At 39.2% G+C, this 17,472-nt stretch overlaps 1 protein-coding gene and 1 non-coding gene across 3 annotated transcripts in view; one reads left to right on the top strand and one right to left on the bottom strand.

Moving 5' to 3' along the window:
• LOC125297523 (immunoglobulin superfamily member 1-like) overlaps nucleotides 1-17,472 on the top strand; it is a 74,458-nt gene that overhangs the window by 27,708 nt on the left and 29,278 nt on the right. For both annotated transcript variants that reach the window (XM_048247906.1, XM_048247905.1), the window contains exons 5-14: nucleotides 661-765; nucleotides 1,803-1,907; nucleotides 2,441-2,538; nucleotides 2,658-2,732; nucleotides 13,316-13,582; nucleotides 14,185-14,451; nucleotides 15,776-15,882; nucleotides 16,054-16,118; nucleotides 16,218-16,369; nucleotides 16,649-16,915. In XM_048247906.1, the coding sequence (XP_048103863.1) occupies nucleotides 661-765; nucleotides 1,803-1,907; nucleotides 2,441-2,538; nucleotides 2,658-2,732; nucleotides 13,316-13,582; nucleotides 14,185-14,451; nucleotides 15,776-15,882; nucleotides 16,054-16,118; nucleotides 16,218-16,369; nucleotides 16,649-16,915 (1,508 nt within the window). The remainder of the gene's footprint in view (nucleotides 1-660; nucleotides 766-1,802; nucleotides 1,908-2,440; nucleotides 2,539-2,657; nucleotides 2,733-13,315; nucleotides 13,583-14,184; nucleotides 14,452-15,775; nucleotides 15,883-16,053; nucleotides 16,119-16,217; nucleotides 16,370-16,648; nucleotides 16,916-17,472) is intronic.
• Nucleotides 6,884-6,954, bottom strand: trnag-ccc. Its single transcript has one exon. It is a non-coding gene; the product is annotated as a tRNA-Gly (tRNA).

Below are 17,472 nucleotides of genomic sequence, written 5' to 3'. Positions count from 1 at the left end.
TCTGGCATGATTTCATAAAATAAAAGAACATCAACAAGAATTGTAAGGATTTATTCATAGATCATCATTCTTCTGCCAATAAATATATTTCCTCTATCAGAAGCAAACGTCGAGATGCACCTACTCTAATTTTTGTATCAATTGTGGTAGCGCGGTAATATAGAACAAAATGCGGTCAAGGTGTATGTTTGTGCTGGATTTTACAATGGCATCAAACACAATTCAGCTAATCATAATCAAGGACCCAAACTATCTGTTTTAGAAACTGTATTCAATGCAATCAACAGTAAGGAACAGAATATGGAGTAAAACGTAATTGTTCCACTTCAAACTTAATCTGAACATGTATTGTTTTCATTTGAATTGCTGAATGTGGACAATTGTTTTACAAGCTGAATATGAATGGTATGTTTTGAAATTGAATGAATTAGTGTGGAGCTGAATCCCACTCAACTTGAAATTGAATATAATAGTTTAAACTGTATTCTAATTGATTGGGTTGCAATCTGTATTCAATGCAATCAACAGTAAAGAACAGTATTCCAGCCTCTGAGAAGTTGGCTTTTTAAACTGTAGCTGAGTTTGGATGTAAATTGTTTCATTCACGCTGGGAAAAAATAAAGGTTGTGTTGATTTTGTTTTTTTTCTTTGTATCACTAGATCAAATAAACAAAGATCTCCATCTCCGGCGCCCAGCTTGGACAGTGATGACTCCAAGGATGGCGCTCCCGATTTCAGCGGTGAATCACCACCCTCTGAATCAGAGTGAGTGATTATGAGTGTGTGTGTGTGTGTGTGTGTGTGTGTGTGTGTGAACCAGGGCCGACATAAGGGCCTGGATGGGCCAGTACCAGCCAGATTGACAGGTGGCCCATCCAATCGAATGTGTTTCAACATATGACTTTAAAATGAGGAAAGAATATTGTCACATTTGCAGGCTACATTGATTACCCATTTTGATGTGCTCACAGAATCCTGGCTCTGAGCCAAAATGGGAGGGGTGGGGCCTGACAATGTCAGTATGGAAAATGAACAAATGGAACACTGACTGTCTTTTCTTTGGGCCTATCGTTGGCCAAACGAATGAAATTCTATAGCCTATTCTAAAAAGGGTGCGTCGGCCCACCAGGAAAATGCACAGTATGTCAGATAGTTAGGCCGCCCCTGAGTTACACTGATTTTAGAATCGCTAAGGGCCAATTGTTAGGCATGACGCGCAAGCAGAGTGTCTAAACCCCCCTTAGTTGTTTCTCAAAAAAGTGTAAACAAATTAATTTATGTAAACAAGTTAATTTAGTGTAGACAAATTAATTTATATAGCCGAATCTATTGGCCCAAAATGTGCGTCGGCTCACCGGGAAAATGCCTAGTATGTCGGATACCTAGTCCACCTCTGGGTTACACTGATATTAGAACTGCTAAGGTCCATTGTTAGGCAAAAAAACCCTCTTAGTTGTTTCTCAAATCAGTGTAACCTATGGACTTGAGTGACTTATTGTTTTTCTAAAACATTTGCTACATAATATCTGGCAGGATTCCATAAAATAAAGGCACAGCAACGAGAAATGTAAGGATTTATTCATAGATAATCATTCTTCCGCCAATAAATATATATCCTCTTTCAGAAGCAAACATCGAGATGTTTTTTTTTTGTTTGTTTTTTGTATCTTTGTATCAATTTTTGTATCAATTGTGGTAGCGCTGTGAACAAAATGCGGTCAAGGTGTATGTTTGTGCTGGATTTTTGTGCTGGGAAAAAATAAAGGTTGTGTTGATTTTGTTTTCTTTCTTTGTATCACTAGATCAAATGAACAAAGATGTCCATCTCCGGCGCCCAGCTTGGACAGTGATGACTCCAAGGATGGCCCTCCCGACTTCAGTGGTGAATCACCATCCTCTGAATCAGAGTGAGTGATTATGAGTGTGTGTGTGTGTGTGTGTGTGTGTGTGTGTGTGTGTGTGTGTGTGTGTGTGTGTAAACCAGGGCCGACAAAAGGGCCTGGGTGGACCAGTACCAGCCAAATTGACAGATGGCCCATCCAATCGAAAGTGTTTCCACATATGACTTCATTATGAGGGAAGAATATTGTCACATATGTAGGCTACATTGATTACCCATTTTGATGTACTTACAGAATCCTCAAACCACAAACATTTTATACCCATGCTTATCTGGCAGGTGTTCAGGTAAAAGGTGTTCAGTACCTCCAGCTTTTGGGTTCTCTGCCCCTTTCAGGCCTGAAACTAGACTAAAGATTATTTTCATAGTCAATGAAAAAATTGTAAGAAAAATGAGGATCAGTGTATCCCAAAGCCCAAAACTGTGTATTCAAATTACTTACTTGATTAATTACTTTGTCTACATGCCAAGGTAAGCTATTTAGTTTACTGTCATAGAGGCATAAGTAAAGCTGACCAATCAGATAATTTTTACTTGCAGTGTTGAGACTCGTTTGACAGAGCACAAGACACATGAAATTGAACAGAAACCACAAGTATCACCAGCAAAAGTCAGTTCACTTCAATGGAGCAAATCAGGTAAAATATGTTATTTTTTAATGTTGTTTATGTGTATTTGTAAATTGTGGACACCTCAAACATATTACAATAATATATGCCATTTTATGTTGTATTTGTATTCACTAATATAAACACAGGTATTGCATGGATGGTGCCGATTGTTTTGGCTGTCCTGGTGGCACTCTATGCCGGATTTTACCACCATTCTGAAGGTACATTTAAGTTTACATTTAACAATGCTGACATTCTATCTGACAGATATTTTAGGGTTGTAACACAACATTACACATGCAGGGGTATAGCCAGCTTAGTGGAAGGGGATGGGTCTTTTTCTAATACGATTAGTTTCACAAATGCTTTTTGGCTTTGAGGCCTAAAAGCTAAACTGTTTTTAAAATCTTTATTTGTTTTCAAAAATAATTCAGTGGAAATTCATGGATTCCAGTTGCTGCTACTGGAAGCAACTGAATCCATGCATTTCCACTGAATTATTTTTGGAATCTGATCCCTTATCATACCTGTTCGTTTCTTCAGATTGCCGCCGACTTATCGTGACTAAATTCAAGATGGCGTCGAACGGTAAAATTCCATAAGGTACTGTCTGTATAAATCAGGGCTCCGAACCGGTTCCAGGAACGAAAACCGAAAACGAACGGAATTTTACGAGAAACGGAAACTGTCTTCAACTGTTCCGGAACAGAAACGTTATTCTGAAATCCACAAAACCGGTTAATAACGTTTTTTTTTTTCGTTCTCTATATAACAGCCTAATAATTTGATTTCTGCAGTTTGAAAAAAAAAAACGAATAAATGGACCTTTGGTCCAAATGTGTATATTTTGTCTTGCTGTTGTAATGTAACCTATCCGTCTGCCACTTCGGATCTTAGGCCAGCTCGTAGCGTAGGCTACTGAAACTGATTTGAAAATTGTTTGTAGCCTATGCGTAATAGCTTATTTTGCCTGTCCACGCCTTGTCGTTTCAAAGTCGGGATTTGAAATGTTCGCGCAATTATAGCCTATTCTATGTAGAAGAGTTAAACGGGAAATTTGAGATAGGCCTTGTCAGCAACAGAAAGGTTCGTTGGAATTATAGCGCAAGCCTTTGAAGATCTCCATATGGATAAAACTTAGGCTACAACCAGGTAAGGAGTTTAGCACGTATCCAGAAATATTTTTGATAAGAAATTATTTATAGGCATAGGTTAGGCCTACAGTAAGTCTGTAGGCTATGGGATGGATAGCCCATCTGAATGTTTTTGGATGCCGCCTGTGATTTATTATTTTTGGGCATAGCTACGGTATAGGCTAAATCAAGGGGAAATAATGAGTACGGCTATTCTAAGGTAAAGTCCACAAAAATAGACTTGATAGGCCTGCCAAACACTGCCGGAACTTTAAGAACGAACAATATTTTGCGTTCCGAACCGGTTCAGGACCGATATGTTGGTGGCGGAACGCATGCAAGAACGAAAACGTTAAACACAGGCCTACCTGAACCGTTCGGAACGGAACGTTTGAAAAATTATTTTGTTTTCAAGCCCTGGTATAAATCGTCTTGTAAATAAACTACCAGTGCTTTTTCAAAGTTCTCCATGTCTCGTTTTAAATGTCAAGGCCCTCGGAAGTCTACCAATGAAGTATGGAGCTACTTTGAACCTCATAAATGGTGTAAAACAGTGATTTATTTGCATGGCTAAGGCCGATGCCCGAGGCACCGCAACGAAACACTGTTGGTAGCATTGGCTAACTAGCGCCAGATTTCTGAGTGCAGGGGACAAGCCGAGGTGAGCTATGAGACATACAATACGTTCACACTCGGTATCATGTTTCAACACACTTTAGGTCAATATCACACCGGAATTCTCCTTTAAATATGATCAAAAATCAAAATCAAAACAACACACATGAGCAAATAATGGTCTAAAGTACTCATATTTCATTCTATATTGATCTACTTTGAGATACAGATTCACAAGACCTGGTAGTGGGCCTCAGTTGTGTTTCCAAGACAAAATAAATTACCAAGAGGGCAGAATGTGGTCATTTCCAGAAATGTACAAAACCCCTAAAAAGAAAATCATCATTCTACCCTTTGTCATTCTCTGACAGTTCATCACACAGTAAATCTATTGGCACCAAAATAATTTACTAGGCCTCTGCTTTCAAAGGAGGTCAAACACTTAAATATAAGTCAAAGTATGTGGAAACAGGGCCATTGTTAGTAGGCAATGTGCAATTTCGAGCAAAAACTCAAAATAGGGGGGGTAAGTGTAAAGATTTAAAAGAGATGGACAATGTCCAAAGAGCAGTCCTTCCATATGGCCACCAGGGGGTCCTTGGCCTCTGCACCCCACCCAGTCGGGTTTGTCAGCAGTCTCCAGGGGCACCGGTAGTGAGGTGGTCACAGCCACCGACGGCCCAGGTTTCTTGACTGGCCCGAGGTGGAAGCGGCAGGCAGAGCTCCGGCCCCAGTCTCTCACCCTGTCCGGTCGCTGTTATACAGGGGGTTTGGCAATGTTACTTGTAATGAAATGTAAGAGTTTGCCAACAGGTTCACACATTACAGCACAGCACATATGCAGAAAGTTTCCACTCAAGCTTCTCTATAAGCATCACTGCACACAGTACACGCCACACAATCACTGCAAGGCTGTTACAGCTTGAAGGGGCTAGGCTACCAGCACTTCCAATGCCACGCCAATACAGTGGGCATTACTTTCAAATGGCTACTTCATTCGTGCATTACTTGACGTGAAGCTGCGTGAAACTTTAGTACCACTTTCAGCCACTGTGCGTCGCTCTGCCACTGTACGTCGCTCAAGAACTCACTGTACGTCAGTAGCCTGCCTGCCGCCCCTTCTGAAAAAGCAGGAGGCTACCTTTAAACATAATTGTTGCAGAGAGGAATCCCAGCCTATGAATTCAATAACAAAATAAATCATGCATAATTAAAAATGACCTTGATTTAGGCTACTTGGGTATAGCATAAGGCTTAGCTACACAATGGTTAAGAAAATCGAAATCTGCTTTTGATACCGGTGCAGCTCCACAAAACGAAAACATATCTTAATTTGCTGTCTACGTTATTGTCCATGAAGGCATATCTGGCAAGTTGTTATTTTATGAAGATGTAAATAGTTGCTTTGCTTTCATTAATGGTTTCGCTATAGTCAAGTTTGCAAGAAGGAGACATAACGCGTGAGCATGCCACACTATCCAGGGCCGGGTTCACACAGCTGTGGTAGCGGGGGCAGGAGGACAACTATTAGCGCAGGCTTTATATAACATTCTTCAACAGAAGCCTTATGAAATAAAGGCCTGCCTCGAATGCATGCTTGCCCAAAATAAAGGCCTGTGGTTTGCGCAGCCTACAGTAAGTAGGCTAAATAACAGACCCGCCACAATATGCGGTATGATGATTTTTTACGAGTAAGATGTTTTTGGTGCCCTACGCGCACTGCATGTTCTTAAATAACAATTAAATATCATCAGTAATATTCGACCATTATTTTGTGTAAATGGGCTATGCATTGGGTTAGACACCAGTGGCCATATTCACAAAGCCTTTTATCTTACCACTAGGAGTAGGCCTACTCCTACATCGCACTAAAGGATTTTAGATAGGAGTTTTCTCTTAAAAGTTATTCACAAAGCCTTTCAGACATAAGTATAAGTATATATACTCTTTTGATCCCGTGAGGGAAATTTGGTCTCTGCATTTATCCCAATCCGTGAATTAGTGAAACACACTCAGCACACAGTGAACACACAGTGAGGTGAAGCACACACTAATCCCGGCGCAGTGAGCTGCCTGCAGCAACAGCGGCGCTCGGGGAGCAGTGAAGGGTTAGGTGCCTTGCTCAAGGGCACTTCAGCCGTGCCTACTGGTCGGGGTTTAAACCGGCAACCCTCCGGTAACAAGTCCGAAGCAGGCCACGGCTGCCCTTAAGTACCTACAGTACTCCTAGTAAGGAGTGAGTTCTAGTACCTACAGTACTCCTAGTAAGGAGTGAGTCCTAGTACGAGTGAGTTGTCGTGTTCAATACTCCTAAACTAAGAGTGAGTTGACGTGTTCAATACTTATTTTCCCCGCTGTATACTCTTTTTGATCCCGTGAGGGAAATTTGGTCTCTGTCTCTCCGTGAATTAGTGAAACACACTCAGCACACAGTGAGGTGAAGCACACACTAATCCCAGTGAGCTGCCTGCAACAACAGCGGTGCTCTGCACTTCGACCCTACTAGTCGGGGTTCGAACCGGCAACCCTCCAGTTACAAGTCCGAAGCACTAACCAGTAGGCCACGGCTGCCCCCATAAAAGACTTCGGAATAGACTTGTCGAAATTCCATCACGTCAAAGGTCTGCGCCAGCCGGGAATCGAACCCGGGTCACAAGAATGGGAATCTTGTATGATACCACTACACTACTGGTGCCTCCTCTACCGCTCATGATTTCTTTGTTTGGGGCTTGTCTGAATGGACAAATGATATCTCCCACCTGGCTCAGTGATCATACACTTGAATATAAATGCAACTATTGTGCCTCTTGCCTTAGAACGGCTTGCGAGCTGCCATTAGGGCCCCACCTGTTTCTAAGTAGCTCTCCAAAAGGTTTGAGGAAGATGTTCATAAATCTGATAACCCAGCCACTTGGGAAACACGTTAAAATTTCCTATGGAATCAAATTTACAGTCTACAAAGAGAGAAGATAAATGAGTTGAAAGGAACCTTTTAAAAGCATACAAATCTTGTTCAGCGGTTTTGGGCGGAGATCAGCTATGTGAAAACATGGCATGCTACTACTAACATAAAAGCTCTCGGCCATGTCCATTTTGTCAAAGTAGCTCACGGAGGAAAAAGGTTGGAGACCTCTGTCTTAGAAGGTAACTTGGTAATCTTGTAACAGCCATACAGCTTTCAATCTCCACTGTTCAGTTGGGCGAAGGTCTCTACCAACACCTCTACAGTTCCAGGAGGTAAAAGTAATAGGACTCTCTCCTGACCTACTTCAGAATTTGTAACGGGAAGTAGGTTATAATTGTTGACCCTAGAGGCACACACACACAACGCTGAAGGATATTTTATAAAAACAGTTTTATTAAATTATCTTAAAGATGCCCTGCCACACATATTTCATTACTTTGAGGTAATGTCTGAAGTTCTACCATGGACTCTGTAAAAATTTTTGTTGAAAACATGCCTTGGTTACCTTGTTTCAAGCCATTCTAGCGTGGTATTGAAAGCCTGCATGAAGACTCGGCTTGATTTGCGCCAGTTCTCATTAATATTCAACGAGCTAAGCTGCTTGACTCTGATTGGCTAACAGCTAGTAGGTTTCGTCCATAACATGACAGCCGTTATCAACTAATTTTAGCTTCATGGCATGAACTTAGCTTGGCTAGTGAGTGCTAGCATTGTCCAAATGTGCATAAATAAAACCTGCTAGGCTAGCGAGTGCATAAACCTGTATAACATAAGACTTTCTTGAGCTGATAGTTTTAGTTACGGACTGCACTGGTCATAGACTGCCGCGATGGTAGCTGTTATCAACTCATTTTAGCTTCATGGCATGAACTTTGCTTGGCTAGCGAGTGCTAGCATTGTCCAAATGTGCATAAATAAAACCTGCTAGGCTAGCGAGTGCATAAACCTGTATAACATAAGACTTTCTTGAGCTGATAGTTTTAGTTACGGACTGCACTGGTCATAGACTGCCGCGATGGTAGCTGTTATCAACTCATTTTAGCTTCATGGCATGAACTTTGCTTGGCTAGCGAGTGCTAGCATTGTCCAAATGTGCATAAATAAAACCTGCTAGGCTAGCGAGTTCATTAAACCTGTATAACATAGCACTTCCTTGAGTTGACAATAACGTTTTACTTACGGGCACTGGTCGTAGACTGCTGTGATGGTAGCCTACTGCTCCAGGCTTCAACAGCAACCTTTTTGCAAAGCCTGTAGCATTGTTCCAAAAAATAAACTGAAGCCTTTTGATCCTCAAGTCTGGGTTCTTGGGCAAAATGCATTGTTGAAGTTCTATTCGTGCATAGCGAACAAGTCCGCTGGCATTCAGCCATCCTTGCATAGGCCTACTAAAACTGTCATAGAGCTAAACGAATTTTGTGGGCACGGTCTCAACTGGGCGAGCTCATGAATAGTAATGAGCTCATCAATTCCACGTCAATCTGAAGAGCTTTTGCAATTGGCCTAATTTCTCTGCTTATTTCTTTTCAGTGGCTAGAGCTGACGGAGGAGGTAGCTGTTTATTTTCACATTCACGACATAGCACAAACACATATTGACCTAACATGTTAAAAAAATGCAAGTAAAAACGGTTTTGTGTGGCAGGGCACCTTTTAAAAATTGAGTGATTCAGATGTGACAAGGACAGTTCACGACACAAAAATACCTAGGATACATTACATGCTAACTATGTTACTTAGTTAGCATAACTGCTAAAAATGATTAATTATGCTAACTAGCATGCTAACATGCTAGCATGCTAACTATGCTAACCATGTTACTTAGCTAACTTAGCTAATCATTTTTAGCAGTTATGCTAACTATGTTAATTCCAAGATCTTAGCATGCTAATTATCTTAACCATGTTATTTAGCTAACTTAGCTAATCATTTTTAGCAGTTTTGTTAAAAATGTTAACTAGCATGCTAACATGCTAACTATGCTAACCATGTTACTTAGCTAACTTAGCTAATCATTTTTAGCAGTTTTGTTTAAAATGCTAACAATATTAGCAATGCTAACATGCTAACTATGCTAACCATGCTAACTAGCTACAGTGGGTAGGAGTCATAGTTGATGACAAGTAACAGTTACAATAGCTGAACAGTTCAAAAGTTCAGTAGTTTAAAGGGTTACATTGTTTAACAGTGAAATATTGTAGTGAGGACTTATTTTGAAACAGTTTTTGGCAGAGGAAGCAGTTGAACAGGATGTGTAGTCTTAATAGGGCCAGTTTGTATGCTTAAAGCCTGAGACTGGCAGTTGGTCCAGGTGGCTCGAACACCTGCCATAGGATTCTAATTGCTTAACGGCTCTATTGTGATGTCATCAGCCCATGTTAAGTCTATGGGGAAATTTTGACTAGTTTTTAATTAATAGTTTAAAAAGTATAAAAGTTACAAAGTTGAAAAATACAAAGCCCACATGTCCTAAGTAAGACCTACGTAACATAGTTTGAATGAAGTTTCTACGTTAAACGGTTTAAGCTGCATTAACTGCGTTAGAAGAAGAAGAAGAAAAAGCCTTGGAATAACAGTACAGTGCATTTTCATGCACTGTAACTAGAAAAGCATTTCCTGAAGGAAATACAGTGCATGAAAATGCAAAAAATATGATGTCAAATATCATACAAAGTAAAAACAAACTATACTGGTTGCTAGGTAGATGAGGTTTAATATAGTTGGCATGACTGAACAGTTAAATAGGTGGATAGTTTATATAGGTAAATGATTTACTTGGTAGATAAGGTTTAATATAGTTGGAATGATTGAACGGTTAAATAAGTGGATAGTTTAAATGCTTAAATTATTTAGGTAGATAGTTGACGATAACTGACACTTGGAATGGCTAATGTTTGCTAGTAGTTATGCTAACTATGTTAACAAAGATAATAATGTTAACCAAGTTACTATGCTAATCCAAGATGCTAACAATGTTAAAATGCTAAGTATGCTAACCATGGGACTTAGCTAACTTAGCTAATTATTTGAGCAGTTATGCTAACTAGCATGCTAACATGCTAACTATAGCTAAGTAACATGGTTAGCAATCATTTTTAACAGTTTTGTTAACTATCTTGCTTAACTAGCATCTAACATGTTAACATCTTTAAATATCTTAACCACATTACTTAGCTAACATAGCTAATAGTTTTTAGCAGTTTTTTGCTAAAAATGCTAACTAAGCATCTTAACATCTTGCATGCTAACTATCTTAACCATGTTACTTAGCTAACTTAGCTAATCATTTTTAATAGTTATGCTAACTATGCTAACATGCTAGCATGCTAACTATGTAAACCATGTTACTTAGCTAACTTAGCTAACTAACTACAGTGGGTAGGAGTCATAGTTGATGACAAGCAGACAAACAGTTACAATGGCTGAACAGTTGCAAAGTTCAGTAGTTTAAAGGGTTAAATTGTTTAACAGTGAAATATTGTAGTGAGGACTTTTATTTTGAAACAGTTTTTGGCAGAGTAAAATACATGGTATACATGGTAAAAACCATGTTACTTAGCTAACTTAGCTAATCATTTTTAGCAGTTATGCTAACTATGCTAACTATAATAACCATGTGACTTTGCTAACTTAGCTAATCATTTTAAGCAGTTTTGCTAAAAATGCTAACTAGCATGCTAACATGCTAACCATGTGACTTAGCTAACTTAGCTAATCATTTTAAGCAGTTTTGCTAAAAATCTTGATTGGCATCTTAGCATCTTAACTATCTTAACCATGTGACTTAGCTAATCATTTTTAGTAGTCATGCTAACTATTCTAACTAGCATGCTAACTATGCTAACCATGTTACTTAGCGAACTTAGCTAATCATTTTTAGTAGTTTTGCTTCAAAATCTTGTAAAGTGTTAAGATGCTAACTATGCTAACCACGCTACTTAGCTAACTTAATTTAATCATTTTAGCAGTTTTCTTTAAAAATTAACTAAGATGCTAACACGCTAGCATCTTAACTATGTTAACCATCGTTACTTTAGCTAACTTAGCTAATCATTTTTAGCAGTTTTACTAAAAATCTTAACTAAATAATCATTTTTAGCAGTTTTACTTAAAAATGCTAACTAGAATGCTAACATGCTAACCATTTGACTTAGCTAATCATTTTAAGCAGTTTTGCTTAAAATGCTAACTAAGATGCTAACATCTTAACTATCTTAACCATGCTAACTAGCTACAGTGGGTAGGAGTCATAGTTGATGACAAGTAACAGTTACAATGGCTGAACAGTTAAAAAGTTCAGTAGTTTAAAGGGTTAAATTGTTTAACAGTGAAATATTGTAGTGAGGACTTTTATTTTGAAACAGTTTTGGCAGAGGAAGCAGTTGAACAGGATGTGTAGTCTTAATAGGGCCAGTTTGTATGCTTAAAGCCTGAGACTGGCAGTTGATCCAGGTGGCCCGAACACCTGCCATAGGATTCTAATTGCTTAACGGCTCTATTGTGATGTCATCAGCCCATGTTAAGTCTATGGGGAAATTTTGACTAGTTTTTAATTAATAGTTTAAAAAGTATAAAAGTTACAAAGCTGAAAAATACATAGCACCCATGTCCTAAGTAAGACCTACGTAACATAGTTTGAATGAAGTTTCTACGTTAAACGGTTGAAGCTGCATTAAACGCGTTAGAAGAAGAAGAAGAAGCCTAGGAAGAACAGTACAGTGCATTTCCATGCACTGTAATAAGAAGAAGCCTAGGAAGAACAGTACAGTGCATTTCCATGCACTGTAATAAAATGCCTTGGAAGAACAGTACAGTGCATTTTCATGCACTGTAAAAAGCCTTGGAAGAACAGTACAGTGCATTTTCATGCACTGTAATAAAATGCCTTGGAAGAACAGTACAGTGCATTTTCATGCACTCTAATAAGAAGCCTATGAAGAACAGTACAGTGCATTTTCATGCACTGTAATAAGAAGAAACATAAGAATAAGAAGCCTAGGAAGAACAGTACAGTGCATTTTCATGCACTGTAATAAGAAGAATTCGGATAACAGTAGAGTGCATTTTCATGCACTCTAATAATTCGGATAACAGTAGAGTGCATTTTCATGCACTCTAATAAGAAGAAGAAGCAGCCTAGGAAGAACAGTAGAGTGCATTTTCATGCACTCTAATAAGAAGAAGAAGAAACCTAGGAAGAACAGTACAGTGCATTTTCATGCACTGTAATAAGAAGAAGCCTAGGAAGAACAGTACAGTGCATTTTCATGCACTGTAATTAACACCAAATTGTAGATCCTATCCACCACAGAGTTTAGAATCCATGCTTGATCGACCCCTCAGCCTCCCCCTCCCCTCTGAGGCGAGAGAAAGGCACACACACTAGAGATGCGCCGATGGGCTATTATTTCAAACATAACTGCATAGCAAAACTTATCATTCATCAGCCATCCATCAGCAAAAGTTTTTTGACCAAAAACCGCACCCGCCCACCATCCGCTGGTTGTTTTAATGTAGGCTATATGGGTGATGTAGCGCTGCTGACGTGAGGTTAGAAAGCCCTTGCCTGTTCCAGAAAGACTGATCCAATGCAGCAAAAAAAAATATTAAAAGGCTAAAGTCGTACATTGGCTATGTTGTAGCCTATCCCCAGAATATCAGCAGCAAACTCAGTCTCTGTTTCGCAAAACAGTCTCCAAATAAAACGCACATCGGCCTGTTGCCTATTCTGCCAGCTTGTGACAATATATCGTCCAAAATACTTGATTGCATTGCATTCTCCACATTTTTAGCTAAATTTTCATGTACCACATCAGCATTGTTGTTCAGTGAATCTTTTGTAACCCCCCCCCCCTCCAAGTCAGCCACTGCCACAAAAATTGAATCCAATTCTGTGGGAAACACTGCAGTACACAAGTGGAGGGCGTACAGGTAATAGGCCAAAGACTTCCATGTCGGTACCATGTCTGAATTGTAAACTTATATATAAATAAAATATACATGGACATTTACCAAGGTCTTGCGTAATCTAATGAGAACAGTTCATATTCATTCTCCTTTGCTCCTTGTTCTCTCCATCTACTCCTCTGCAGAGCTGCCTTTGGCTACGCTGACTATAGAGCCCCAGAGTCCTGTGTTCACGGGAGAGACGGTCACTCTGAAGTGTGTGATAGAGTCTCTCAGTGGCTGGACATACAAGTGGTATAAGGGGTCCAGCAGAACCCCAGTGTCTGAGGGAAACACCTTCTCCATCATTGGAGCTACTGAGTTTCATAAGGGCCAGTACTGGTGTCAGGGGGAGAGGAGAGACAGACCCACATCATCACAACCAAGTGGGAAAACAACTCTTGATATCAAAGGTAAGTGTGTGTGTCTGTGTGTGTCTGTGTGTGTCTGTGTGTGTCTGTGTGTGTGTGTGTGTGTGTGTGTGTGTGTGTGTGTGTGTGTGTGTGCACACAAGTGTCTTTGATCCAGTATCTATTTATATGTGACAGGGGCAATCAAGTTATCAAACTAAATGGATGCAGATAAAGACAATAGTATAAACAATGATGCATTAATATTTATTTCCGTTGTTTGATACCAGTGGTAGGGGTGAGCAAGAAGCAAAACAATTGGACAGACACACTACACACACCAGAATATAATCAAAAGAAAACTTACCATACACTTAACAATACATTGAGAGCCCATTGAGTTGGTAGTTGCTGTGAGGCCTGAAATAATACAGTTACCAAGTAACTCTCAGATGGCTGCCTAGCTGGAAGTGATCTAAACATAAACACTCTCAAATCAGTATAATATTCAACTTTCAAAAAGCAAGTTACACCGCAGAGTAGAGTAATTCTAGAGTGCCATTAGGGTTCATGTTTAATATATTGTTACCAAGGTCTTAATGTAATGAGAACAATTCATATTTATTCTCCTTTGCTCCTTGTTCTCTCCATCTACTCCTCTGCAGAGCTGCCTTTGGCTACACTGACTGTAGAGCCCCAGAGTTCTGTGTTCATTGGAGAGACGGTCACTCTGAAGTGTGTGTTAGAGTCTCTCAGTGGCTGGACATATAAGTGGTATAAGGAGCCCAGCAGAACCCCAGTGTCTGAAGGAAACACCTTCACCATCATAGCAGCTGCTGAGTTTCACAAGGGCCAGTACTGGTGTCAGGGGGAGAGGAGAGACAGACCCACATCATCACAACGAAGCGGGATATTAGCTCTTGATGTCAAAGGTAGGTAGATGTGTGTGTGTGTGTGTGCGTGTGTGTATGTTGTAACACTTTATAATAACGTCACACTAATACGCATTTATTAAGAATTTGTAAACTATTATTTTTGTTCACTATTTGTACATTTAATCATTGGTGCATGTGTTTAATCATTATATTTTATAAAGACATGCATACACGTAGGTGTTAATATTTTCTTAATCATTAACACATCCATTCTAACTGATCTTATAAATCATAGACAATTCCGTCGAGGAGAAATCTGATGAGTTTTCATATAGATCTCTGTTTCTCAAGGTCACCGAGTAGCCTACTGTCAGTATACGGAAAAAAAAATGAAAACAATCAGTCTTACCTAGCTCGAGTTGCTACAGCCAGCAGCTAACAAAGTCAGGCAGCTACAGTGCTACACTGTGGGCATGTACATGAGAGCTCACGGACATGCCCCCAGAGTGTAATGCTGCCTGGCTCCATTAGCTGCTGGCTGTAGTAACTCAAGCTAGGTAAAATTGATTGTTAGGGGTCCATGCAGAGAAGCTACAGGACTCCTATTATTTTTTGTTGTATTTTTTAACCATTTCATGAAATTATGTTTCCGCCGCAAAAACGTATCTACAGCCATATAAGTAATAGTTACAGACACTAAAATTTTGCCATAGGTCCCAAATCAATGCATGATCTCACAAAACAGAAATTACCCATTTATTTCCTAAGTGGGTGCTATAATAGAAAAAAATTATCCTCATATCTCTGGAACCATATGAAGTTTTTGACTATTTTCTTTTCCATTTATTCCTTCAAATTCTTTTTTCCATATTGCACATTATCCCGCCATTTTCAAAAAACCTAATCTACCTCCTCCTAGACCATTTTTCCAAATTCCCACAGAATTCATTACACATCACCTTCAGACCCAGCATAACAGGTTGGCTTTTTCCGATTTTTGATTTGTCGTCTAAAAAGTTACACATCAATCTACTATTGGAACATGGCCTATAACAATTATATTACCTATATTGTATCTTCTAAAGGTCCAACCATATTCAAACTTGGTAAACACAATTAATACGACATTCTCTGGAAGCACACCAAATCACATACAATTCGGTCCATAGGGGGCGCTACAGCCCGACCTTCATTCTGCTAAAGGACACTTCTTCCCATTTTGCTAGGACCATGACAATTACCGCAAAAACTGAGATCTATGTGAAAACTCACCGGATTTCTCCTTTAACAGCTGTTAAATAATGGCAATATCATTTCATTAACAAATTATTATATTGCATAATTTCTGAAGTATTAAAAACTATTTATTAACGTATTATAGAGCGGGAGATTAACATTGAAATCAGCCTGCAACAGCCCTTTATCCCAGAGCTGGCAAATACCTCCTCACCAAGGTTTAAGAGCTTGGCTGCAGATGTTTCAACAGTGGTAAGAATAGTTTTGTTGCTGTTGTTTTTCTCCAGTTCTTAACTCTTTCCTTTGGCACATGTTCTTCACTTTGTTCTTTAAGTTTTCATGAAAATGAACCTGCATTAGCATTATAAGAATGTTTGGTGATATAATAGAAAAATAATTGATTCTTAATGCATTAATTTTCAGCTAAATAAAATGTACTCTGAAAAGTTTGGATCCCAATTTCTTGGCACACACATCAATAGTATCAGGTTGGTAGATGTGCATTTTATTACACCAAGTGTTGTAGAGTGATTGCAAATGTGTAATCTATTCCCTCTTAATTTCCCTCTTCCCTGTTGAATGCTTAGACCAGGATCGGTTGTTGTGGATTTTGTCCTGTTATTCAAGAACATTTTTCTGGACACTAAAAATGTGACATCCATTCTGAAAGAAGCTGTTGCTGAAAATCGTCCAGATGTGTCTGTGCTTCCCATCAAGCTCAACAGTATAGTTCATAAACGTAAGCATTATGTATTGAACATAATATTGACAAAATAATTTCTGAACCACTCACACAGCAATTTTCCAGTGTTAAATTAACTCTATGAGAGTCATACACTATGATTGTGTTTACTTTGTCTCAATCTTGTCAGTGTTAATTCAACAGTCCATTAAAAGTGTAAGAAATGCAACTCAGATTCAGTGTTGAAACACTTATACGTAGATTTAAAATTGTGTAATCTAACAGTTCATTTTCATTCTCCTTTGCTCCTTGTTCTCTCCATCTACTCCTCTGCAGCTTGGCCTTTGGCTACACTGACTGTAGAGCCCCAGAGTCCTGTGTTCACTGGAGAGACGGTCACTCTGAAGTGTGTGATAGAGTACCCCAGTAACTGGACATATAAGTGGTATGAGGGGTCCAGCAGAACCACAGTGTCTGAGGGAAACACCTTCACAATCAATGGAGCTACTGAGTCTCATAAGGGCCAGTACTGGTGTCGGGGGGAGAGGAAAGACAGACCCACATTATCACAACCCAGCAGAGTGTTAACTCTTGATGTCAAAGGTAGATGTGTGTGTGTGTGTGTCTGTGTCTGTGTCTGTGTCTGTGCGTATGTTTAGCACCAGGAAGTGTTAACTTGTTCTTGTTTCAAACATGTTAAAGTATTACATTTGTGTTACACTAGTGATCAGAGTTAAATTTCAAATCTGTTAGTTTAACTCTAACTAGTGTCATCATTTCCAATTTACTTATGATAGTGATGGAAAAGTGTGTTCCTAGAATGTCACTGCTTCAGTCCACATATTCTTAAAGAGATCACATATCAAACCTTACTGAAATTTAATCGTAAGATAAAATACATAACTAAGTGACCGTGACACTAAAGGCTATATACCGTTGTTGTCCTGTTGTCATGTAATTTTTCCTTGTTGCCAAAAGAAATCCATCAAGTAAATGACATCCATGACACCTTAAAGGTAAACTGTGGAAGATTATCACATTAATATAACCTTTACAAAGCCAATTTGATGGTAAACAAACTTGGAGTAGAGGAATCGTTCACCTAGCATAGCCATACAGCATAGACATAGTGACTCGCTATCGAAAGAATGAGCCATGCA

The sequence above is a fragment of the Alosa alosa genome, chromosome 7, assembly GCF_017589495.1.
Source record: "Alosa alosa isolate M-15738 ecotype Scorff River chromosome 7, AALO_Geno_1.1, whole genome shotgun sequence".
Classification (NCBI taxonomy): Eukaryota; Metazoa; Chordata; class Actinopteri; order Clupeiformes; family Clupeidae; genus Alosa; species Alosa alosa.
This window is presented reverse-complemented; position numbering and strand designations above follow the sequence as displayed.